Source organism: Prinia subflava, chromosome 4 (genome assembly GCF_021018805.1).
Source record: "Prinia subflava isolate CZ2003 ecotype Zambia chromosome 4, Cam_Psub_1.2, whole genome shotgun sequence".
NCBI lineage: Eukaryota > Metazoa > Chordata > Aves > Passeriformes > Cisticolidae > Prinia > Prinia subflava.
In genome coordinates this window covers 2,680,241-2,707,664 of record NC_086250.1, presented here as the reverse complement: position 1 = coordinate 2,707,664, position 27,424 = coordinate 2,680,241, and the positions used below count along the sequence as shown (strand labels likewise).

At 41.6% G+C, this 27,424-nt stretch overlaps 1 protein-coding gene across 1 annotated transcript in view; it reads right to left on the bottom strand.

Moving 5' to 3' along the window:
• PTPRO (protein tyrosine phosphatase receptor type O) overlaps positions 1-27,424 on the bottom strand; it is a 211,244-nt gene that overhangs the window by 49,884 nt on the left and 133,936 nt on the right. The window contains exons 8-12 of the mRNA XM_063395156.1: positions 15,569-15,842; positions 6,951-7,109; positions 4,939-5,091; positions 2,616-3,056; positions 1,241-1,402 (exon numbers count right to left, since the gene is read on the bottom strand). Of these exons, the coding sequence (XP_063251226.1) occupies positions 1,241-1,402; positions 2,616-3,056; positions 4,939-5,091; positions 6,951-7,109; positions 15,569-15,608 (955 nt within the window). The 5' untranslated portion in view covers positions 15,609-15,842. The remainder of the gene's footprint in view (positions 1-1,240; positions 1,403-2,615; positions 3,057-4,938; positions 5,092-6,950; positions 7,110-15,568; positions 15,843-27,424) is intronic.

Sequence of the window (27,424 nt, the reverse complement as noted above, 5' to 3'; positions counted from 1 at the left end):
CATTAGGGGAGCACAAGTACAAGTATTTTCTAATGAAAATACTGTATGGCACACCTTGCAAAATGGAACAACATTTGGTACTAAGAGCAGTGCTGTATCTTTATCTGCTTTAATGCTTTTTATATAATGAAGCTGTCTAACCATTCCTAAAGAAAAACAGAAGACAGTGAAATTACAACAGCAGACACCCTCTCCTTCATGTGCTGTTTTTTGGATGTTTTCCAATTATTGTTTCTTTCAACTCTAAAATTGTTAAAAATGGGAGCAATAATGGAATTGCTACATGCAGTCCAGCATTATGATGAATTCAAGTCTAAATGCTTAGTATTCATAAATGTTATGAACCACTAAAGGCACAATTTTTATTCCTAATGTACTGAAGTACTTGACTACATTTCCTTTTAATACCATTTTTTTCTGCCAGCTTGGGCTACTGTGTTTTGTTGCAGCATTCATGGTTTGGGAAGGGATTATCTTTCCACATGCAAAATTGTGCTGTGCTGCAGGCATTCCCCTGTCTCATTCTGTAGGGGATATCTATTTTCTTTTGCAGAAAAAGGCACAAAGTTGACCACAGCCATTAGAAGGATAAAAAGATCTGAATTCACCTGTCTCACTTGCTGATCTAATTGTCAGTCGTGGTATTAGTTTACACAGTAGTGTATCATTACTTTGTCTTTTACTAAATCTCCAGTTAAGAAACTCTGGGATTCTACAGGGAAATAATAAATTAATTTTTCTCCTTTGAATTTAGCAGGCTGAACCACTTCATCTGCTGTAATTTGCTCTGTGTTCTCTCAGAGACCATGCAATTTGAGAGTTCAGTGTTTAATTGTGCAATTCCCACACTCTCAGCCTAACACAGTCCATACTCCACGAGTAAGGAAGTTAAATATTTCCAAGACTCTCTGTGACCACCAAATTAATTCCTGGAATTAAATCCTCACTGTGACAGAGTCAAAAAAGAAACTGATTTCACTTCTGAACACTGACACTGACCCCATCCCATCCTCTGCTTTCAGTTCTTAAGACTGCCAAGGTGGCACAACAAAGGCCCATCCAGGCAGGTTGCAATATATTAATATTTTTGCACTATATTTCCTCCTCTGTCACAGGGAATTCCAGAAGTCCAGACCCTTGTGATCCATCAGCAGATGCCAGAAATGCCACAGTGGTCAAACTCTGTGCATTACAGCTGTGCTGCTCAGGGAGAGAAAGAAGAGTTGGATGAGATACTTACTGATGTAAAAACTAAGTGTTTTTGCTGATTGACTTCCTCGAACTTGACAGGAGCCAGAGGAGCTAAATGTTGTTACAGACAACTTATATTTTCCTGGTTCTTTCAGTTCAGCAACAAATTTGTGAGTGTCCTCACTGACAGTCAAAAATTCTGTGGAGTTCTCTAAATCGGGGAGGGGAAAAAGAGCGTGGATTAATTCAAGTTTGAAAGGTCCCAGCCACCAAGAAAATTATTACATCAGAAATGTTAATCTTGTTTCAGTTGTGGGATTAAAATGCATCCAAAAGGACTGCATTCAAACAGTGTGGCAAGATATACAACAGTTTAAATCTTGTTTAAAAAAAGAGAACTGCAAACTGTGGGTTACTCTTCCTCCCTTACTTTTAAGTTGCCCAGCCAGAGGTAGATGCTGCTCAATGCAAAACCCCCTGAAAAAATACATGGGATCTAACAAAGCCCTCTGAAGCACAATGCTGTTGTGTTTTACCTTCTTTGTTTTTTTAGGATTGGGATTAAATGAGTGGTATTTTTTGTTCAAACTCAGATGTTTACTAATTTTTACCTATATTACAATTTTACAAAACATGAGTTTTACAGCACTCCAGGTCAGCAAACTAAAAATGGAGTTGTATCTCTCTTTTTATAAGGTTTTTTAAGGATAAACTGTCTCATTAAGAAATGATACTTAAATTATTTTTGCTTTTAATTCAATACCTAACTACTTGTGGTCTGTAACGTGGACTTTTCTATTTAATTATAAAATGCTACTTAGACTTATAAAGAAGAAGGTGAAAAAGAGCTACTTCCTGCTTTAAACTTCTACTTATATATATATTACTGTACTATACTTAGATATATATTACTTATATATCACTTATATTATACTTACATGTATTACTATACTATACTACTTTTATATATATTACTGTATATATAATATACTATACTATAGTATACTATATATATAGTGTACTATATATATTACTATATGTAGTATACTATATATATTACTATATATATAGTATACTATATATATAGTATACTATATATATTACTATATATATAGTATACTGTATACATTACTATATTTTAAAACTTTAAACTCTAAGTTTTCCACTATGTGATATTACACACCTCTGTTTATAAACGAAACACTCATAATTTCAGTCCTATCATTCAATTCTGGACGCTTTCTCTACGTTCTCAGGTTAAATTTAGTGGGATTTTTAGGAGCTAGTGCTTGTCAGCACAGAAAGTCTACAATCCTCAGTGCCCAGGGTTCCAGCACAGGACTAGATAATTAATTAATGATGCGTAGAGGAGACGACCACCAATGGAATTCTAGAAAAGAAGGACAAGAAGGGCTCAGCTTTACCTTCCCGTTCGATATTGATGTGGAAGCCGTCGAAGGCCGTGGGGGGCTTTGGGGGCAGCCAGGTGAGCACCATCTGCACGGGGAGGAAGGGAGGGGGCTCTGCTGAGGCTGTGCCAGAGGCTCCGCTGGCTCCGAAGGCGCTGGAAGCCGCGCTGACAAACTCCTCCTCGCCCTCGGAGGACGCGGCCTCGCCGGACCACCACGGCGGCACCGGGCTGGGCCCGTCCTCGCTGCTGTTGGAGGGCTCGCCCAGCCAGGCTGCTGAGGTGTTTGCTGCTGGGATTGCCGTGGGGATGCCAGGGCCATGGCTGGATTTCTCCTTCCTCAGGATTTCCGGCGGCCCCATGAAGGATTCCTCGGCGAAGTTGCCGCTGTGCTCCTCCCAGTTGTTCCTGTTGATGGGGATGATCTGGACAGAAATGTTTCGGGGTGGGTAAGGAACTGAAAGAGAGGCAAGGGATATCTTTTAGCAGGTATGTTCTGTGCACCTTTGAATGTTTTAATCCCCCAGACAAACGCCGTTCTTCTGGGGGTTGTTTGAAACAACTTGCTCTTACTCAGATCCTCCCTGTCGCTATGGGACACAATATAAACAGTTATTTCTCAGAAGGGAAGAAAGAGAGATTTATTCAAAATATGGTATCTTTATATACTATTTACAGACACCAATATGATTGGATGGCAAAGCTAACACTTCTTCAACCACACTGGCCAATCAGGAGGGCCATCAAGAAGTCCCTCCTCTAAAAAGGAATTAATAACTTAAATGTAGTTAAGGAAACATCTCTTCTTGTTTACAGCTAATTGCCTGGGAAAGGAATTTCACAAACCAAAACATCTCAGGCACGAAATCAGGGCTACACCTCCCTTCTCTTACCTATTCTTATAGATATACCAGAAGTGACTGTGGTGGGATCAAGGTGAGTATAAATTCACAGCATAATCACATTTAAAGAAAGCCAGGAAGTAAAGTAGATGTGAAGTCACAGTAAATCAAACTTCAATGCTACTGTAACAGCAAGGCTACTCTAGTGTGAATTTTTAACAGTGAATCTACATTTGTTTTATTGTGTCTTCCAGGAAGATCTCCATCATGGAAAAAAAAACCCCACCTCTGTAGAAATGGGTTGAAATACATATGCAAAACTAATATACGGCACAGCTCATATTTAAAAAAATAACCTTCACATTGCTGTAGGGCTTTTCATATGCTTTTAGCAGCCACCTTTTCAAAAGCATTAAACATCAGTTTAAATTTTAATATTTGTGAAAGCTTGATCTTAAGATTTGAGTCTCCACAAGACAAGATTCTGGCACGCAAGGAAGTGACTTCAGCTGATGCCAGGAGGTGAACACACTGCATTTTGTCTGCCTCACTGTAATTGCTTGTCTGCCTCTCCTTACATGCTCTAAGTGTGAGTAGCCTCTGCAAATAATTTTGCCTGGCACTTTAAAGCTGGCACTTTACAGCACACTGATTTGTTGAGCTCCCATCCCAGGCACAGCCACTAATAGAAAAGCAGACTCTACATTCTCATTGCAGTTCATGTGAAAAACAAGGATGGGAGGGCAGCAGGAAAAAAAAAAAAGGCACAATCCTGTTGGTTATGGTTCAATATCTCAACAACTACATTTAGGATCTTCAGGACAGAACTCAGCTGGCTGTGCTCTGTCCAAGGCAGTGGACCAACATCAGTGTATTCATCTGAAGATTTGGCCTTTTGATTTTATCTCTGGTTCATTTCACTTTGGACCCTGATAAATGTCTGCGGTCCAAGAGACTGACAAAAAAGTTTTGGGCACCATCCCAGGATCAAATTAAATTAGTTCTGGACCCTGAACAAATGCAATTTTCAGCTCTTGCAACATTGCTGTCTTGGAAATTAAAAGTTCATGCTTCAGGGCACAAACTGGCGGCCAAGTTGGGCAACTGTGACCCTCCTCTCTGTGATGGGGAAGAGCACAAGGAGGAAGGTGCTCTCCAGCAGCTCAGCTATGACTCACTGCACAAGGAGACACACCAGAGATGGATCAATACTCTGCTCAGAGCAGCTACTCCTGTGGCTTGAAAATTAATTCCTAGCACGAGGCCTGGGACATTTCAAGTGAAGCAGAAGTTATTTCCTAAGAGGCAAGCTTTAGAAGAGAAACACAAAATTTCCCTCTACACTGCTTGCACACACAGGCCTGTGGAACAGCCACAGCATCCTCCTCCCGTGCTTCCAGGGCTGCTCCCACACAGACCCTGCTCTCTGTGGCATCAATCCCCTCCCCACAGCACAACACAGATGTGGAAGGAAAGGTGTGCAGGAATTCTCTTCACCTGTTCTGTGCTGCTTGGGCTCGTGCTGGACCCCGCTGTACTCCACCAGCGTGCTCTTGTTGAAGGTTGCTTCTGACACCAACTGGAATGTGATGTTGCTGTAGCATATGCCTGGCAGCCAGTGATTGAAAACTGTTTTACCTTTAAAGAAATCTGCAGAAGAGAAAAGAAGAAAGGAAAAATGAAAAAAAAAAAAAGAGAGAGAGAGGATAATGCATCAAATGTTCACTTTCTGATAATGTGACTGCACATGGTGAATGGGCAATGTTTTAGATGTTTAAACATTTTTCAGCCTGCTCTGAGACACGAAATTATAATAATTCAGTTTGCCAACACTTCTCCTGGCTGTCAAAGCCGCTTTGCTACCAGAAAAAAGAAAAGAAAAGAAAAAAAAAAAAAAAAAAAAAAAAAAAAAAAGAAGAGAAAAAAGCCACCCAGCACGAGAAACATGAGCTGCTTTTCACTGGCAAGGGAACTGAACCTGGCAAGCTGCTCCCCACGACAGTGGATCTCTCAAAGAGCCTCTGACAGCTCCTGCAGACCTTTAGCTGCTGCACGCAAGAGCCTCTCTGGTGCTTTGCTGACAGGACAGCACTGGTGGGAGATGTTCAAAAAACAATAACAGGGCTCAGCCCACGTCCACCACAGTGAGGGCTGAAGAGAACCTGCTCAGGGCTAGCAGGCTGTGGGAAGGAGGATGCAAGCTCATTAGTGAATCCCCTAATTTAGGCTGACTCTTTTATTTATCAGCAGATTTAGCGCTGCAGCCCCCAGAGCCATCTATTAGCTGCAGAAAATAAAAATCACTGCTGGCATCCCTTTTGTTCTCTGCAAACAGGTCACCTACATTTTCTGCTGTGATCCAGGCTTTACCCTTCCTAACTTCTGGCACTTTACAGCAGTGAAAATGGGATTTCTAGCCACACTTTGTATTGAAGCAAAGAGACTCCCAAATTCTCTGACCTCCTTCTGGAGGTGTGTATCTCCCTCTGCTGACTCCAAAGAGAGTTTCCAGTGACCAACCTTCCATTCTGGGATCCTTAATTCAGTGCCAAAAATTCCTTTAGCACCTACTGGATTGCCCAAAGGCGTTTTACTGCCTCTGTGGGCTGTGTGTAAATATTCAGTAAAATGGCATTTTACAGAAACCATTGGGGTTTCAGGGTCCACAGGGCACTGGGTGCCTCCCTCACCTCTTAGGGTGCTCCCCACAGGACATTTATTGTCCCGTTTGTATCTCTGAGACAGATGCTGTGCCTGAGCTGTACTGCAGGGCAAAAGTTGTAAACAAAAAGATGAAAAAAAAATAAAGAAGAAGGCAGAATTTGCTCTTGTTTAGGCCACTCAGGTGGTTAGGCTGGTTGTTTGCTTAGGCTGACTGTCTAGACTGTTAGATTGATTAGATTATTTTAAGAACACTGGGATCCCTATTATGCAGCAGGGTTTATTAGCTGAGGGACACCACTGAATGCTGCACTCCACAGCACTGTGTCACTGCATGGTGACACAGGACCCCAGGTTTGATCCTGGGCCAGCAATCAGATTTATTGAGTGGGCTTTCCTCCCCTGGGACATCCCAGAGCACACCAAAGAGGAAACCTTGGCCAGAGGGAAGAGCCTGGGAGCTTTTGGATGGCTTTGAACTGACACAGCAGCACCAGAGACTGGGGATGCCTTCCCAGGCTGGTTTCAGACTGAATACAAAAATCCAGACCACCAAGGCTTCCTCCAAAATCCAAAAGAAAGGGAACAGCACTAGAACCAGAATTCTAGCAATTTAAAAACCACCAGCTCAATTCAAAGACCCCCCTCTTCACTATATAAAAGCTATTATATGATATATAATTATAATAATATAATACATAATAGTTAATATAATTAATTATATATAAGCACATTACCAGAAACACAAATCATTGTATAAATACATGTCAAAACCCCATCTACAACCACTGTTTAAAATGTTTCCAGCAGAGTTAGTATTAAATTTCGGTGAAATAGTTTCCTCCTACCTTTGTACAGCATTGTTCTGTAGTCTTTTCCTTCCCAGTAGCTTATATTTACCCTGGTAAAAACATTGTACTTCTCCGGGTACTGAATTTCAAACAGCACTCCTGTTTCTGGGGATGGTTTGTAATCATAGATAGAAACATTGCTCACAGGCAGTGGTTCTAAAGGATATACAAACAAAAGGGAAAAATAAATAAGAAAGAGGCAGATTAATAGGCAAACTGAGTTCTTTGCACATTTACAATATCAATGAAAATAAATGGGTTTTTAGGTATGGCACTGGCACTCTTAAATCTAGCAGGTGATATTTGGGGCTTCACTGAGGTGTGGGGCAAAGCTACCTGGGACATTGTCAAAGCCAGTGTTTCTATACTCCCCTCACTTCAAAGAATCTAGCTTCTTAACAATCATGCTTCAAGAGAAAAATTTCTGTATTTGACATTAAAAAAATGTTATTATCTAAGAACTCACAGTCATCACCTCAGAAACATTTTCATCTTTAATACTTGTCAGTCATGTAAAAGTGCCCAGACAAAATCAACACGTTTGAAACTGCTTGTGACTTCAGCATAAATGTAGAGCTTTTAAGATGAGCTGAGAAAATTATCTGTGTAATGGCCAAAGCAAGCTACATGAATAAAGACTATTTTGGTACCTATACATTTCTTTATTTCATGGGTAGTTGTACAGTCCCCATTCCACCATCCTTACCTGTTCATCCACATCAAACTTCTACAACATAAACAGCACCACTACCATCATTTTACAGATGAAGGGCTGAGGTACAGAGAAGCAAAGTGGTTTATTGGAGGGCACAGGGAAAGCCTGTGCATAGGAAAGAGGTAAATCAGGTAATCACTGCTCCAGTGCTCTGAACTCAAGAGTCAGGGAGGCCACAAGAAGTAATAAAAATATCCTGTGTGCTGTGATCTGCAATCCAGAGCAGTGTGGCTCCATCAGCTGAGGAAAGCCATGTCAGTGCACTGCTGCTGGGGGTCTGGATTGTTGCTGACAATAAGAGAGTCACATCTTTACTCAAACTTCTATATTCATTTAAAAAAACCCCAAGAAAAACGAAAAGAAAGAACACCTTCAATGTTCTCCTCAGCAAGAAAAAATTGACACCAACCCAGTTATCCTGTGGTTAAGAGGTCCAAGCAAGGTTCTGTTAGCTGAAATTTATCATAGTGACATATTTTAATAGAGATAACACAATCATGCCTACATCCTTATAAAGATTAGCATGTTGATTTAGTTCTTGCACACTATAGGGATCAGATTGCAAAATCCAGGCTGTAGATTAGTATGGCCTTACAGGACCCATTTGAGTCCAAAATTCTGCTGCCATAGGCCCGGGAGAAAAACTAACAAAACATTTTTTCCCGAAGAGCATACAGTCACAACGGGCAAGAGAAAGAGCAGATGAAATGGAAAGATCAGTATCAAATGTGGAATTATCCCACAGGAAGTGGAGTGGGTTAATCAAAGATGGAAAAGCAAGACTGTAGCAAAAGGGGAAACTCAATCCCAATGACCAGCAGAGTATTTTCACTACAGTTTTAAAATGTGATGGGAAACACAGAGAGGAAAAACAGCTGTGAGTGAAACCATAGATGCCAACAGAATGTCTCGCCAACACCAACGTGTCATCATTTCTGACTTTGCCAGAGCATGGAAATGCCATGGTGTGGGATTATTAAACCATTTCTCATGTCACAGGCACTTTGCTATCTCCATCAGACACATATCAGTGTATTTGTACATTAACCACCTACAAAGAGAAACTCCCCCTCTCACAGATACCAACAGGCACTTCAGGGGTGGGATCTGTGAAAATCCTGCTGACATTTCATGATATCCTATTTAGACACAAACAGGAGTAAAGAGAGCCCGGGAAACAAAGCCCACCCTCTTCTTTCTGCCAACGCTCTTCCCATCGCTTATTCCCGGATAAATAGTGGAAATGACTGCCCACATGGCCAGAGGGCTCACATCACAGCTCCCACAGCACAGGAGAGCAGTTTAAATGTCACCAGCATTCTCTAAATAGCACAGAGCTTGTGTGCAGTCACCTCTCACGTTAGCGGGTGTGCCCTGGGCTCTCGCCGCTATCTCAGTCACATCTGGGGCCTCCTCATTTCTGAAAGAATGACTGAAACTTTCTTATGCCACTGATTCAATCACCCATTTATTCCTTCCTACGACAAATCAAATAAAGGATGGAAGCTACGTTCATTTTTTTAACCCAAATGATTTTTTCCTCCCGATGCTTTGATTTAATTAAGCAACAATTGAATTAAGCGGTAATCACCGCAGACTCTCCTATCCTCTCCTCGCTCATGGCTGATGCCAGCAGAGCTGCATGAGTGACATAATGCAATTTAAAGATTCTCCCATTATCTTACTTCCTTCAGCACCAAATCCTCACATCTAGAAGCTATTTGCACACTGTGAAATTAAAAGAACGCTCAGCAGATAACCATCATGTTCTGTCTTTCACTGACTGCTCCGAGGGCCATTGAAATTGAATATGTAAAATGCCACTCTTTACTATCTGTATTTATAATTCACAGCATAAACAGTCTGGTCTTTTTAATTTTACTATTCTCAGTGTTTAGGATCCAGCTTGTCACAGATTTCAGTGGCTGTCAAGAAATAGCCCAAATAAAGTGGAATCACAGAAATATAATCCTTAGAGCTTTATAAAAGCTCTGTACTACATTAAAGTCACATTACAGAAGGGACTTAGAGCATTTCAATGTCCCTCTAACAGTTTAAAGTACCTCTTCACTCACAATCCCCTTATTTTTAGACTTGGAGATTATACTACGCACACATAGACAAGATTGCAGGATCAAATCCTAAATTTGTTATTTTTCTCAGTATCTCAGAGTCCTCTGCCTTACGTAGCAACTGCTTTCCCATTTTAGCTGTTTACAGGATAAACTTCCTGTTTATCCCGGACTTTCCAGCATTTTGCATTTAGTGTATAAGTTGTATTATACAAGCATCAAGATAGCATAATGAATGTGCCTAACACCTTCTTCGAACACCCTGGAAAATTCTGAATGCTAAATCCTCCATTAACACACTCAATTTGTGTCAGATGCATTAATATTTGCAATTCAGGGAGAGAAAAAAAGTGCTATGAAAATAAGTACCATATTTCAATCCAAATCAATTTGTTTGTAATATGTGTAGATTGGGACGCTCTACAAATGGAATTAATGATTTATTATTGCTGTAGCTTTGAATACAGGATTACATGTGGGACTGAGATCTCTTGCTTCTCACACTGGGACCCAGATTAATCATTATTTACCTCCATATTGTGACTTTTATAAAAAAGATACCTCATTAACAGAGTGACCTAACCCCCATGGGTAATTCCCTTTATCCACAGGAAGGAGTTGTGAATTATGTAATTTTCTCCCCAAGACAAACTATTTATGTAGCTCTAAACTTTAGGATATTTTATCTCTTGTTTAAAAAAATCCATCTTTGAGATTAAAGGAGCTGTTGTTCAATACTTTGAGAACATAAAGTTCAAGTTTATGGAAGGTAATGGTGATATTGTGCTATTGCTTACAAAGAGGAATATAAGTGAAAATGATGACACAGTGCAATTTCTATATGGCCACACAGGGTGACAGATAAAAAGATGACACAACCTAAAAAATAATGTTGTCACAAGAAAAAAGGCATAGTTATTGTTCCTGAACAGATTTAGGCCAATTGTTTAGATCCTCCTTACAACACAAATTACATAAGGAAATCTTATGGTTGCAGCTCTTTCTGTTTCTTTGATTGTGATGGAGAAGTTTTTTCACCCTAAAAAGAGGATAACATGGTTTATCTGCTGGGAAGAGATGAGCACTAATGGACCTAGGTGCTGTTCTGAGTTACATTTCAAAGTTAGGGCTGCCACAGATTAGCAGCATTTTTAAAGGTGTTTCATGTCGTCCTTTAAGAAAGAAAAAAAACATGAAGGGCAAAAGTTTCACATTTCATTAGGGAAAAAACCCTCTGAAGCTCTGAGTTAAAGAACTCTGATCCATTAAGAAGCCAGAGGAAAGGACTGGACCTGCTGAATCACTTCCTGCAGCATCTGGCACAGTGACAGCAGGGCATTAACTGGACCTAATGCCAATTATTTTCTGAGGGCTGGAGATCAGAGTCCCTGGCAGCAGCCTGTTGGCCTCTCGAGGAGAATATTTGTGTAGGAGACACAGAGGCAGAGCTCTCCCTAAAGGGAATATATTTCACAGTCGTGGATGTAAGGAACCATCAGCTTTTGAAACAATGAGACATTTTACCACTCAAAACTCCTAATCATCAGCTGAAATAAGAGCAGGCAGAGCTGCTCTTAATTACCATCAGAGATCCTCAGATCTGGATTTCTCCAATTCCCAGCAGAGACACATTTTTTCCTGCAGCACACAATAGGTTTACAACCTACTGCTTCCCCCATTCCTTCAAATGCATAAAGAATTTTTCCCTCACAATATAAAGTTGACAGTGAATATGGAAAAAAAAAAGAAGATGCTATATGGGTATGACTCACCCTGGGAAGAATAAAATAAGGCTTCAAGGTGGGAAGATGTAGAATGAGTGAGTGAAAATATCAGTCAATGATTTTACAGATGTACTCCTTATTTATTTCATAAACTACTTTAAAATCAATTAGTAATAAGGTGGAAATTTCAGTCAAATGTTTCAAAATACTAAATAAACCATGTGAATTCCAGAGTTACTTCATCCCCATTGAAAAGCCAAAGCTCCAAGAGCAGAGGAAAGCAAGCCTGAAAGAGTTGTGTTAGATACCAGAACTGCTTCAACATTGTCCAGACTGAGGACTGGAAGGAAAGCACAGCACAATCACACTCACAGGAATCCAGCCAGGAGGGTGAGATTCACAGGATTCACAGGAATCCAGCCAGGAGGGTGAGATTCACAGGATTCACAGGAATCCAGCCAGGAGGGTGAGATTCACAGGATTCACAGGAATCCAGCCACGAGGGTGAGATTCACAGGATTCACAGGAATCCAGCCAGGAGGGTGAGATTCACAGGATTCACAGGAATCCAGCCAGGAGGGTGAGATTCACAGGATTCACAGGATTCACAGGAATCCAGCCAGGAGGGTGAGATTCTCACAACTTTTCTTATCAAAACCATTGCAAGGATCTTTAAAAAGGCAGTCAGGGTTTCTGTTTTTCTCCTTCAGTGAAGTAGTGAGCCCAATTTGCTGAACACCACCTTGCTACAGAATCAGAGGCAAAAAGTGCTGTTTTGTGCTAAAATTCCACCTCACAGGTTTCTTATCTAAGAGTTTTCAAATAGCTCATCCTTTTCATCACAACAATCTGGACCACAGAGCCTAAATGAGAAAATTCCACAGTTTGTGGTGTTTTGATCAACATGAGAAAACCCTGAAATTATTCCAATCACAGACAAACAGAACTGTCATGCCAGACAAGGAGGTGACCCAAGGCAGCCAGGATGGGTTCATGAAGGGCCAACTGTGCCTGACAAATCTGGAGGTCATCAGGAAAAAACTTCACTGGAAAGGTGGTCAGCACTGCAACAGGCTGCCCAGGGAAGTGGTGGAGTTGCCATCCTTGGAAGTGTTCAAAGAACACGTGGAGGTGGCACCTGGGGACAAGGTCTGGTGGTGAATTTGGCAGTGCTGGGTCAAGAGCTGAACTTAGAGGTCTTTTCCAACCTAAATGATACCATGATTCTGTGTTATAGGTGTATTTATGTGACATGATTTTCTATTTTTATATGTACATATTTATGCCCATACATTTATATGAAGAGTTACACATATATATGCCTATTTATAATGTATAAAATACATTTTTGTTAGCTTTTCAATGCTTTTCTGGCCAGAAACCTTTAAGGGGTAAAACAAAAGTCTTCTCTTAAGTGGGTTCTTCTCTTGCTTTTTCCTGCCAATTCCCTTAGATATTGATGGGAGTTGTGAACAGGAGAAAGGAAATGTCATCAGGATATACCATCGGAAAGCAGAAGCCTTTCACAGCTCTCACTGAATTCCTAAGTAGGCAATGCCTTTGGGAGACCTTGGTCTCGTTCTGATGAGCACTTTTCGGGTGCACACAGCTCTGTGTGAGAGCACTCAGCACTGAAAGGGTGGATCTCCTTTGCAGGAGATCCAAAAAATCGCTTGTGAGATTGGGAATAACCACATTGGCATCACTGGCTACCCTGCTTGATTTATTTTGTGGCAGCCCAATGAATGGGGCCAATCTGCCACTGGTGAAGCTCTCCTGACATCAATGGAGTCAGAACAGGAATTAATTTGGGACTGGAAGCTAATTGCAGTGTGCCATTCTTTCATGTGTAAGATATAGATGGAATAGTTTAGATAGTTACCTATCTTTGCATTATTAAATAAACCAAGAATATTAAAACAGTCAGAGAGCATAGGGCAAAAAGAAAAATATAAATCTATCCTAATTATTGTCTGCCAAAAAAATCAAGTTAATTAATAGTCATAAAATTATGACAGGCAGTGAACAATATCAATAAGAGAGAGGAAAAACCCAACAACTAACCAAATACCACCTCATGCATTTTTGCAGGAGAAACCAGAGGTTACTACAGCAGTTTTAAGATCTCAAAACCTGAAGGGTACTGAAACACCTTAAAAAGCCCACACAGCCTTGTCATCCCAAATTTACTTTCAGTCCTGTAGCCTTGTGTTCCCAAAGATGAACTCAGGAGCACAGGCTGCTACGAGAGAGCCAGCACTCATCAGTCTGCCTGACAGAAAATATCACAGAGGAGATTGGATCCTTCCCTTTCCAAGGCTCCCAATTTACAGCCCAATTATTGAATTTTGGAGTTCAGCACAGCATCCCTCAGTGCTGCCTGCACAACTGCCCTTTCTTTGAGGCAGAACCAGAGAGATCCACGGTTCTCTCTCTGTTGCACATTTCCCACTGGCAGCACTGGATGAGTGCCAGAGTCACTGATCCTTCCAAGGTCTGGGGGAGCAGCAGGAAACCCCAAAATCCCCCCATCAGCCAGGTGTGAACCCACCAAGCCTTGGAGGAGGGAGAGTGCCACAGGACATGCCCTTGGAGCCATCAGCCTCTTGCTTTTCCACCTTGTGGACACCCCCTGAGCCAGAAATGGGAAGCCTGGGGCTGCCTTTGGTGGCCTGAGTGACTCTGGCTTCCTTCTTCCCTCAGAGTCCCTGCACAGGAGCGTGTGCACCATCTGCCAGCTTGGATCACACCTCCCCTGCCACCAGAGACCCTGGAAATCCAAGAGCAACGAGCCCTGCTGCACAACTGCAAGTGCAGCACCCAAAACCTGCTAAAAATGCAAAATAGTGAGGCCTTTTTTTTCCCCCAGTTGTATATGGCAACAGATCTTTAATTATTTTCTTTGAAGGAAACAAACATCAAATAGAAAATTGGATTAAAATGCTACTTTGCATATGAGGTTAAAGCAGTAAAGGAAAGGAAATTCAGGCTGCTGTGAACCCAGAAATTGTTCAGTACTTGCATTACTCAACAACATGATACTTTTCCCATGGGATCCTTCATGTTTTCCTCATCAACCTGAGCACACAAGGGAAGGCTGAAGAATGTATGGATTATGCAAAATCTTGTGATTCCTAAACTTTAGGCACCTCACTCAGTAACACACGAACCTATTTTAACATGCTTTGAGTGCTATTACCATGGATGGTGTTTCCTCATTGCCACAATAAATCAGGTACAAAAAATCATAACAATTGCTCAGATGTAACACAACTAAAACTACCCATACAGTCCAAGTGCCATTTAGGGAAAAAAAAAATCTGAAAATTAGTCTGGCTCCAGCCAAACGGATTTTTTTTGTCATCTTCCAGATGAAGAAATCATTTTATATTCTACAAATTGTTTTCAATTTCCAGGTTGGCACATGGAACCAGTCCTGGATCAACCTCTGAGCCAGAGGCACAGCTGGAAATCTGTGTTACTTTGTGTGGTGACAGAGAAAACAAAATCACACGTCTCCCCAGGATCAATGAACCTGGAAATAGTCAGAGACAGGCTACTACAGGTGTGTTCTCCATCACAAACACCTCCAGCTGTCCTGGCAGAAACGCATGGCTTTGGTGACTGGTGTCTGCTTTCCAGGTTTAGTGTTGCTCCCACGTATTAGCAACCAAAGAACAATGTTAGAGCACTTAAAACAGAATAAATTCACCATACAAGAGTGCTTACACTGAAATGTCAGCCAACACTTGACATGCCCTTTACTGGATTTTGGGAACTCCTGGTTCAGAGGGTGTAGGAAGAACATCTGAAAAGGGGGGTTCATTCATCACACTGTTTTAGTGTGTCACACCTCTGTTTAGGAAGGACCAGCCAAGGGAGACCCACAGCCTTCCCTTTCTTTCTGCCCACACCTTATGGATTTTCACTCACACCTTGCCAACCCTTCTTCCTTACTGTTCTCACATCCTACACACAAACAGGACCCACTGAAAAAAACCCCAACAACCACCCAACCTTCTTCACAACAAGAACTTCTGGGGGCAAAACCCCACACACACAGAGACAAGAAACAGAAGCAAAGAAGGAGAAGGTGTTACTTACTGGTTAACACAGTGATTGACCTCGCTGACTTGGACACCATGTTTGAGTTGACCACCAACAGAGTCACTATGTAATACAGGCCATGGTATTTGGCACTAAAAACCACGGGGGCAGGTAAAGTGCTGTTGAATTCATCAAACTGGAAAAAGTAGTTCTTGGATTCTCCAGCTATCTTCACGACATACACAGAGGAGGAGCTCACCACGTCTGATGCTTCCAGCGAGACAACGATACAATTGTCCTCTCGGACAGCAACTTGGAAAGGTTCTGCATTCTGCAAGGCAAGAGCAAAGAGTTTGTTCAAGTAAAATCTAACATTTCACTTTTACCTATTTCCCTCGTTATTTGTAAGACACTCATATTTGCAATAAAGTTATATCTCGTATTCTACAGGAGAGTTAACATCAAACTGGAGCAATTATTTCAGGCTACAGTTCACAGTCAGCCAAAGTCCAGAGGTGTGTGATTATCAGAGGTGTCTCTGCAGCAGAGGCTGGAGCCTGCTGTGAGTGTTCTGATGCTCCAGGTACTCCATCCCTTACATCCTGAGGAATAAAGCCTCTGTCATCCTTTCATGAGGAAAGGTGAAGCAGAGCAGAAGAAGGATGAGATTGTAAAGGGTATCAGGGGCAAGAGAATTCCCAGTAAAGCCTCAAAGTCATTTAAATCCCCCCCCAAAAGAGGTGATTAAATCAAGACTCTTTTATCCTGCAGGAACAGGATTGTAGATTCCTCAATGCAATATACTCTACAATGGATGAATAATTTTTGGTACTGCCTAAGCTTTTCCAAATATGCCCATTTCAGCAAGTACCAAGCAGCTCTCACCACTACGTACATAGTTTTGGCTGGCACTTTTCATTTCCTAAGCTACAGCATTTAATTTTCAGTATTTCTTTTCTTAGTAGTAGAGAGAAAGAAGCAATTTAACCTTGTTTTCAAGTATCATGAGCGTGTTAAGCCATTGCCAGCTGAAAACACTTTCCTTTCTTATTAATTTCAAACCAGCTGTCAGGAGAAGCACTTGTTCTCTACAGGAATTTCAAAACAGATTCATGCTAATTAATGAGAAACAAAAGTTCAAGCTTACTTTAAGAGTTGCCTCTTTGTTTATTAGACCACACCACACCTTATAACTGTTCTTACCCCCCACAAAAAGTGTAATAGCTGGTATTTTCAGTTCTCAGCTCCACAGTATTTTTTTTCCTTCCTATTTCACAGGCTGAGCACTCTCAGGAAAAGGTGGAAAAGCAAGGTTAGTTTGCTACTTCTTCCATCAAGTTGTTCCTGTACCAGAGAGAGCTAGAGACCTCCTTCAGAGATTAATTCTAGCAGCCTGACTACCTCCCACTTTCTTGTGGTGTTGTTTAGTGGGAGTTCTGCCATGAAAACAATATTTCTGGGATTTATGCTAAGATCCAGGACCCCTATTTGAAATTCACACATACAATGATGCCAACTCCTGGCATTCAAAAAAACACCTCAAAACAAAACAAAACACCCAAACCAACCAAAAAACAAAACAAGGAAAAAAAGAAACAGCAAAAAAAAAAAAAACCCCACAACAAAAACAACAACAGATACAAACCCGCCAAGAATAAATAAATGGTTCTAGGAGTGTAAGATTGAAAAGAGCAGCAGTTTTTCTTTACATATATTCATGGTATTATCACTGGGCTTTGACATTTACAGTGCACCTAAGGTTACACCACCCTAGAGGAAGAGCCACAGGCTTGAGACAAAGGCCCTAAGCAAACCCACCCATCCGATCCAACAGAACAAGGCACAAAGCACATAATCAGTCCAACCCAAATAGGATAACCTGTCTAGACAGCTCCAAGCCTGAGATTAAAAACAGAGGCAATGCACCTTCAGCTGCTGGTGTGAGGTTTACTTTAGTTAGTCTTTAAAAAAATCACTTTTAAGTTGTTAAAATTGTACCTGCCAGTGTTATCAGTGGGAGAATATTTTGGTGAGGAAGTCTGGGTAATTTTTCACAGATGGCAAAGCCATTCCTCCAAAAGGTTGGTAACATAAGATTACAACTACATAAAAGTTTCCATGTGTTTCCCTCAGCCTGAGCTGAATTCAACAGGCTTAGCCTTGAGTAGATCAAAACTCTGCACTTCAGGTGGTTGTATTTTGCCTTAAATCCCAGTCTAGCATTTGGATTCACAAGACTCAAACATTTAACCGGGGATTATGCTTAGATCTGGTCAAAACCAAGTAGAGGTTCTCTTATCCTTCTTCCTCCCTATTCTCTTTTCACTAAGAAAATGTGGAATCCCTCCTACCTCAGCCCTCCTGGTGTGGGCAGACAGGAGAAGGAAGGCACAGGTGATCTGGCTTTCCAAAACCACGTGCACTACTGCATCACAGGAGCCATGGTTTTCTTCCAAGACCAACAAGGTTATTTCTACACACTTAGCTTGGAGCTCAGGTATAATCCCACTGAGGTCTGTGGGGTTTGACCTTCCTCAGACCTGCATTTGAGTGCTTGGCTAGAGGAAAAGCAATGGTGTTGTCTCCAAAATTATTCTGGTCTTCCCCTGGCCTTGGCACTGAATTTCACAGCACTAACTCCACCTGCCTACCTCGCCAGGAAGAACCAGCCCAAAGTGCCAAATGAATTTGTATGTGCCAACAAACAGTTCAAAGCAAGCTCCTTATGGCTGGCTGTACTAGAAATCATTTGCTACGCTAATCAAGTACAGCTGGAAATTAAGCATGTAATTGCAGAGTCATGGACATTCCTAGGATATAATTAAATGTTTTCAGAGAATGCTGTGGGTTGTGATTTTATCCTTTGATTCTTCCATGGGTATTGTATTAATCATGATGAAGACCATACTGATGCCTTAAGCTTTACCTTTCATGTTTTCCACATTCTGTGCTGCCCAGGGTGCAGCTCTGAGCTCACACTCAGGGTCTCTCAGCTCTGCACACAGCAGGGACACAAAACAAATCCTTCTCCTGCTGCACACCAAGGACAACTTTCAGCCCAAAAGCACAAACAAGGGTGGCTGGAGGGAGGAACAAGAAGGATGGGACCTCACAGCCTGGAGCTGGGATTGGACAATTCAACCCCAATGTGCAAATGGACCCAAACTTATCAAAGTGTGAGACCTCGTGACCCTTTGTCCATTTTGTGCCCATTTTGGGTCCACCTTGGGTGCAGCCCTGGCCAGGCCCTCGTGCTGCCCAAGGTGTATCCTAAAGGCCTTTTAATAAATATCTGTTTTATTCTCCAGCTCTGTCCAGTCTCTGTTCCAGCTCAGCCTTCCCAAGGCATCAATACTTTTATTTTTTCCCCCTCAATGTTTTCATGAATCCACAGCAAACGATTCATGAACCTTCTTCAGCAGTTCTCACACAATTACCATGGAACTCCTCTGCTAGCTAAATAAAACTCTCAGACATTTGCTGTTGTTACCTGTGACACCTGTCTGGGGTGAATAGCTTTTTTTGAGTCCTCTATCACCTAAAGCACGTGGGGAATGTGAAATGATTAATTTCATCTGCTAAGACTGGGGTGGCAGATCAGAGATCAGTAAAAAAAACTGGCAATTAACACGTCATGAGACAAAATAATTTCTCTCCTTTGGAATACGGATTTCACCTGGGCAGTGTTTTAAAAGGACAGACCATTCTGGTCATCCTTTCCTCAAATCGTGCAAGGTCAGGCTTGCCAGCCAGCACTGGGCTGGTGATTTTGAAAAGAAGGCTAAGAAAAAACCTGAGGATTTTCTCTAAGCACCACAGCAAGTGACAAACGTGCCCCACTTAACTGGATTGTAAAGCCAGTGTGTCTTAAGACTGACAGCATCAGTATGGTAAATACACATTTCATTACTTCTGGTCAGCTACCTCCAGGATTTAATTTGCTGGTGTCACAGCTTGAGCGGCTGTTTCGTGCCTGTGGGGAAATTTGGCAGGGCTTGTGCATTCAGAACCAAATTATTAGCTCCAACTTCCTTCCTAGTTTATTATTACAAGCTCGTGCCACGATAAAGCTCTTAGAAGGGAAAAATAAAAGGAGGGGGGAAGAAGTAATTCCCTCAATGTGATGCCTGTTCACAGTCACTTCCAGCTCAGGGATGAGTCATGTTAGTGGAATTTCCAGCCAATAGCCAGGTCCCAATTAAAATAAAAAGGAAGGGGAGGCAAGGAGATATACAACATGCCAAATAAACAATATCCAAAGAGTAATAGGAAAATAAATGGTGTGCAGCAGAGCTGAGAGTCCTTTTCTCAGAAGTTTATATCCTCGGTTTATTTCCATAGAACAGAATGAGTTTTACACATGAGGAAGAGATCAAAGCTGCAAAACAACCACTAATTTTAAGCACTCTAGCTTTTGAATGCCTCATTCTGAAACACATCGTGCCACAACCCAATTACCAGAAGTGCAAGTAGTTACAAGTTCTGCTGACTTTAAGAGGAGCTGTGGACACTCATCAGCTCTGTAAAAATTAAAACACTGGTAACTGCATCTCATTATCTCATGCCAGACAAGTGGAACTAAAATCCCAAACAAATCTGACTTTTGTCAGCTTTTACAGAGTAAATCCTGCAATTTTCGAGGTGGGAATGTGAAATCCCAAAACAGCAGCAAATTTTAAAGCCACGAGGTACTTCTTAGGTACCATACTGATCATCTACTGTGATCACCATAGTTTGATGTGGACAAAAATAACATCTGTGCAACTACAAGAAAATATTGAGCACTATATCCAGACCTCTGGGATGAAATGCTGCCTGTTTTGTGAGTGATTCTACTACACCCAGATATATTTTGTCCTGGTGGCCAATAATGCTAATTTCACTCTAAATCATATAATGACTCATTCTCACCACGACTGATCTTCCTTAAGCTCAGGCACTTAAATGGAGTGACTCAGCCAGGATGACCTTTTCAGACAGAATACCTGTGGATTCATCCAAGGCTGGAATTACTTTTGAAAATGCACTCAGCAGCCAAAGGGCTGATGGTCCCAGCTTGGCAATATTCCTGCAGTCCTCTCTCACTGGGTGCAGTCAGTCCAAGCCTTACATAAAAGGCAGCCCTGGGACCCAAATTTCAGGATCTTGCAGTGGTACAACCACAGAAAGCACGTAAGAAATAAATAATATTGCACAACATCCTTCCTTGGAATTGTTAACTATCATTATTAGCTCCTAGAGTTCAAAATAGGTGAAGACATCCTTAAAGAACTTAGGGAAGTCCATCCTAAGCTTTCCACGTGTTCCAGTGAATTCTGGAGCAGACTTAAGTGCTGACTGCAAGAGGAAAGGATTGTTTGACATGACCTTCAAAAGTGTGAACAAAAATGTTACAGCCTTCTGACAAAAACTGAAAGACTTTTGGAAAATAAGGATATTTATTTCAGAAGCTTCTGTTTTTATCTACACTTTCCCACAGGTTGTGTAAAGATCATCCCTTAATAAGAACTCTTCAGAAGAAATACTCCATGGGGGAAAAAATTCAAATCTCTATAGTTAAGATTTTCCATGCAAAAAGGAATATTTTAACATGTAAAAAGACAGCAAAAGCTGCAGTTCTCAATAATTTATGGTTTGTGATTCAGGTTAACACATCATTTCTGGCATTCTGCTCTATGAATAGTGTCCTCAGCCCTGTTGCTATTCTGAGTCTCAAAAAGCCAAGTAATAACCATCCACTGGTCATATTTTATAAATGAGCTTCCACATTTCTTTGCTCTGGGAGACAGCTCTGAAGGGACAAGTATTTTTCCCATCTCTGCCCACAAATGCAGAACATGGGGGCGGGTTTTTTTTTAAGCAAACACCACCAGGGTGTGTAGAGCCCACCACAAGGAAATATTTCTTCACACATTCAACTGCTACTACAACAGCATTGAGTAGATTCCAGAATACGAATTTCAGTAAGGCTAATACCTTATGTACCCCACTGTTAACATGTCCAATACTTACTGAATTATTGCTAAATAATTTCTACCCCATCTTTCCAGTGCAGAGGGCAAAAACCAAACACAGTGATTCAGAGGCCTTGATGCTAACAAAGTTTAAAACTAAGTCAGAACTTCTAGGGTGGCATTTCTCCCTGTTATTGATCCTGACTGCACCCCAAATACGGCAGGAATTCCCACCCAGGCAGACACAGTTTGGTTTCTCTCCACTCTAGATTTTTAGCTTTTCCCTACTACTAAAATGATGGCAGAAAGCGTAATTCAGCTGTAAAAAAACATGATTTTGGTTCCCTTCCCCAACTCAGATCTTTACAGAGCCTCTGCAATTAAAGTTCAGCCATCCCTTGTGGACGTAGCCAAACACATGCAGGATGAACCTTGTGCTTTTCTAATTATTAATTAATTTCTTGTGCTATTCTAATTGTAGAATGCATCTTCCATCTTGAGCCTGTATGTGAATAACAGAAAATGAAAAAGGGCACAGGAAACACATCACATTGCCTCAAATCCCTTAATTCTACCAAAAGGGCCCTCCTCCAGTCAATCCCTGTTCTATGGGACAAGAATGAGAGTGAATTTCTGCCTGAACCCATGGCAAAATGATCAGAGCTGAACATATGCCAGGTGGGAGGTGTTGGTGGGATCCCCTGCTGAATTCCAAAAAGAACAAGTAGGGGGAAAGGAAGAGAAAGATAAATCCATGTACACATTATCCTAAGAACATTCACACACTCTCCAGCAATTAAGAGCTCTCACAGCAGAGCTCTCTCAGGGCAGAACTCCTGCAAGTTCACTCCACTGTCCATCCCAGAAAGAAGGAGAAGGCAGAGTGAGCAAATGAGCCATAAATTAAGGTAGATTTTGGAGAATTTGATTATTAGAATGAGGTCTCTCCTTCCATGGTGAGAAACAATCTCTGAGGTGTCCTGCATTGCAAAGAGCCGTGCTGGAAGATGAGGGGTGTTAAAAATAAGACGCTTGACACGGCCAATATATCAAGCAGCAATTTAATAATTAATTAATTAACATGGTAAAGTGTGAGCAAAGAGGCAGCGCTGGGTACAGTGGTAGGGGTTTTCCCTTCCAACTGCACACCCATTGCTGGATTTGATGGTATTTTATACATATTCATAAGCTTTCTCAGCAGTTTCCATTTCTAGTTTTGACGTCACAATTCAATACCTAACAGCCATAAATCTATAGATTGTCCTGTATAATTCTATAGACCATTGTGATCTATTCTGATATTTCAATACTCCAGGATGTACTTCCAGGATATGTTTTTCCAGGTGGTGGGATCTGGCTTCCAGATGTGGGGGTCCCATCTCTATTTTCAAGTCCATCAATCTCCAAGGCTGATGTCCCGTTTCCCTCTCCAGGAGTCATAAATCAGTGAGCTGAAGTCATATCTTCATGTCCAGGATGTTTTCCCACCTTGTGTGAGGCCTGAGCCCCCTCCTTATTTCCTTCTTTTGTCAAAAAAACCTTTTTGCACTCTAAAACTACAGTTTAAAATTCTTTAATACAAAGCAAGCTTCTAAAGTTATAATTAAAGAACACTAATTGCAGAATAGCTTGAGACTTATAATAGATAATTGCAAGCAAAAGATTTATTCAAAAACTTCCTTCCATGCTTTCCTCAGCTGTTTATTAGAACTCATCTTTATAACTGTCCCATGGCTGTGTTCCACCACTATGATTACACAGATTTTCTTCATTTCCCTGACACGAAACATAACTTTGTATTTCACAGGGGGAGCACTGGGGGTGTGGGGTTTGGTGATGAAGGATAAATTCATCCATGCTGTTCAGCCCTTCAGCTCCAAAACTGTGGATTCACCCCTGCCAGTGCTAGAAGTCTGTAACAGAAGCCTCTGATGCTGAGACAGCTCCTGAACAGCTCCTGATGCTGAAAGGCGACACAGAAAATTCCTGATGTTCCTCAGAATGGGCAGACTGATGTTGCACCATCAATAGCAAATATTCCAGCAGGGTTGTGCAGCTGAGATGGACTGCAGCCAGCTGAACCTCATCCTTTGGCAGAGAGTTCGACAGAGCAGCAGAGACTGACCTGGTGGGTGCTGCAAGAGTGGGAAATGCCAAAATTCTGAACTGATAGGGTGCATATTTGCCCTTCATATGTGCAGTAGTCCTCAATAGCAGAATGCAATGCTTTGCTACTTGCATTTCCTATACAGAGCACAGCTGGGAGGAAGTTAAGAGTCCTCACTTGGCAGAGGAATTGAAGACCAAAGTAGTTATCAAATTAATCTGTAATCACAGAGCAATGTAAGGTGAAATGGTGGAAGAGAACAGGACTTGATCTTCCTCCCCATGTTGATCTAGACACAAGGAATTTACTTGTAGATAAGGGCTATTCCAGAATCCTATTTCATTGTTCCATATCTGCAAATGTTTTTAAAAGGGGATTAGGCACCAAAGTGAAATTAAATGTTTTAAAAATTCTGAGACTGCTAGAGAGGTTTTGAAATTGGGATGCATTCACCAAAAAACAAACCAAACCAAAACAAAATAAAATAATATTGAAAGTCCTGTTCCACTTCTGGCTTTGTGACATGAAGAATTCAGAGGCAGATGTGGGGTACACTTTGTGCCCATCTAAGTCTGTTTGCTTTACTTTGGTCTGGTGCTCCCCTTAAACAAGTGCCCTGCCTTACTGCTGGTCATTTTTCTGTCACCCCCTGCCCCTTGGCTCCACAGAAAAAAAAAAGCTGCAAACACCCACCAGCCTTTCTTCAATGGTCACAGCAGTCATGGCAAGGTCTGCAAAACTTGAGTCTAAATCCAGATCAGCAGTTTTCATACTCTGTGCTTACCACCCTTGTTCCCTGAGCCATGACTGTACTGTGGCTGTGGCTGTCCCTGAAAGATTGTTTACTCAGGTTCAGCACAGGTTTATTTTGATTTCAGATCCAAGTGGAGCCTGGTGTTCTGCACTTTGATTACCCTGTGGAGTCCCTGTGCTCTCTGAACTGGCAAGAGATGAACAGACAAGCTGCTGAGATTTTCTCTTGGTATTTATATATAGTTTCTGCAGATGAATGGTATTTTTTCTCGCTGTGGTAAAATGTGTGTGTGTGTGTGATTGATTGTTTTGCTTGGTAGAGTTGTTTTTTATTCTTTTTCCCTAACCTGTGCTGAAAGGGAAGCAAGCTGACAGTGCCATTTCCCTGACTGCTGGCAAGAGATGAGCTCTGTAACTCTCTGTACAGCACAGGGTCAATTGCAAATGCACACAGAACATTTCAACTGTAGCTCCAGCCTGATTTCCAGTTCATTTCTGGCGTGGCTTTGGGCTCAGCTGAGCCATTTGTACCGATCTGATAAGTCCATACCCACAGAAGGATGCTCTGTCACACTGGCAGCTCAAACACTCCCAAACCCTCACGCTGCAAGAGCTCAGAACTCGTCACTGCCACCCTGCCCTGCAGGGACAGCTCCAGCAGGAGTCACTTGCTCGTGGTGTATCCAGCATTTGGTTTTTAGCACAACTGCCACAGGCTGACTTGAAGGGAGGGGAAGGGAGGAGTGAATGCAAAGAGCTCAGGAAAAGCAGCCAGGACCCTCAGCTGCTGGAAAATCCTTCTAGATGTAAAAGTGCCACCCCACCTGTTGGAGTATGAATCTACACAGGCGCAGGAGTGCCCAGAAATATGAGGATTGAATTAGAACCTTCAGAAAAACTGAATTACATGAATCCACCCAGGTGTGAGGTAGAAACGTAAGTTCAGTTTTAAATAAATAGAGGATTTTAAGTGCCTGTATTAGCTGCTAAGAGAAACCCTAAAGCCTAGTTTAAAGATCAAGTAACATTGCCTTTTGCAAAGCTAGTTAAATTCTAGTCATGACAAAAATAACCTTGCTAGATAGAACAGACAGAATTATATACATAGAATTTGTGCAAGAATTACGAATATTGTCGCACATCAATCTTAGTTTAGGATTGGCCCAGCAAGGACGTAGAAAATCCATGTAAGTACCTAATTGGCTAAAAATAGAATAAAAATGCACTACTTTGAGAACACACACACACAGGATTCACAAAAACACCAATGCTGCTGTTACTGCTGTTACTACTGATAAGACACTCACGGGACACAGACCACTGATGCCTCTGCTGCTGCTGTGGCTGCTGTTCCTGCTTGGGACTTAGAAATTTAATGTCAGAAGGTTTCTGCATACTGCTAGGACTCTGTTAACTTTGCCTTCTTGGAACTGATTGAACCATGCAATAAAGGACTTCTTCTACAATTACCCAGCTTCTAGTCCTCAATGAAGACCCCTCAAAAACTTGACACCCATCTGCCCAGAGGAGGAGACTGCCCAGGGGACAATGACTGCTGCTGCCTAAATCAGGACACCTCACAGATTTGCTGGCCAGAACTTTTGTGATGAGACACCTGCACTTAGTGTGGGATTAACCTGGCTTCATTTTATCATAATAAAAATTGGGTGTGCAGTCAAATCTCATCATCTAGGTTGCCTGTGTCCTCTGTAGGGAGAGGTGGATCTGCAGACTTGGATTTACCCACTTAACCTTTTTTGAACATCAAGAACCAGACAAGACCAGAAAGAGCTGCTCATGGTATGATGGCAGCTGCAGCTTGGATCTGTAAAGCCATTTTATGTATTACAGCTCCTAGCCTCTTTTTTTTTTGGTCCAAATTGATAAGGTTTAAATTTTGTTTAGCTCTTCTCTTTCTCAGCAGTATAAAAGTGCATGATGGCCGTGACTGAGCAAGGCAAATAACTTTAAGCACACGGGAGGTGCTGCTCAGCAAAAGATGCAAACGTGTCCATAAATCCTCTGCCTCTGTGACAAAGGCAGGCCCTGAGTACAAAGAATCAAGGTCTCTCTTCTGGAGCTGCCAAAGAGTGATGATCCCCTGAAACTTCTTTGTAATTTGTTTTGAGTCTTTTATGAAGTCAGGTTGCTAAAAAGTCATTCAAAGAATAATAAAAGTCCTGTCTCTTAGGTGATGCTGAGCCTCCTGCTCTGCAGGTTTAGTGCTCTCCTCACAGAAATTCTTGTTCCTTGCTGTGGTTTGTACCCTTGGCAGTCATTCAGTGGCCAGCAGGGATGCAGGCAAACCACGACAAATATATTTTGCCTAATATCAGCAGTAATGGCATGGAGAACATCCACATTAAATTTCTGTCTGGTTTGGCAGCTACGTGCCCTGCGAGTGCAGAATTGAAAGAATTAAACTTTTGCCATTAGCTTTCCTTTATCTATTTCTCTTTTAATACCTGACAGAGCTTTTCCCCAGGCATGACAATGGCCAGCCAGGCAAGAAAAGGCTCAATAAACTGAGAGATGAAATCAGCTGAGAAAAGGCTGTGTGGAAAGCAGCAATGAGAAGTCTGTTCCCTACAGTAGAACTGACAGCAAAACAAAAATATAAATTTTCAGAATGCTGTTTCCTCGTTTTAACTCAGGATGCTAAACCTCTGTAGTGTCTTGTGAAAGGATGAATTTATAAACAGCATGACCTTAAATGAGTCAACATGGCCTTTCCCAGACATACTCCAGGGTAAATATTTACTGAGCTTTATTTCATAGGCATTAACTCATTGCTAATATAAAAAGCTTTCATGCTGCTAGACAATGCAGTGTGTAATCCCATCATTCTGACATTTAAGAACATGCACAGTTTAAAAGGGATAATGATTTTCTTTCCTAGTTAGCTCCTACATACAAGTTCACCATGCATTTGTTTATGCTGTAATTTTCTTCTTCCATTTGATGAAGTATTTTTGTTTCCAGTGAAAGGGAAGGTTAAGGATGAAGGATGAGGGTTTTTTTTTCTTTTGTCTTCTGTTGAACTGACAGCAAGTGGTGCTTCCCTACGTAAGCACTGGTCATTTTGCATTTTACTAATCC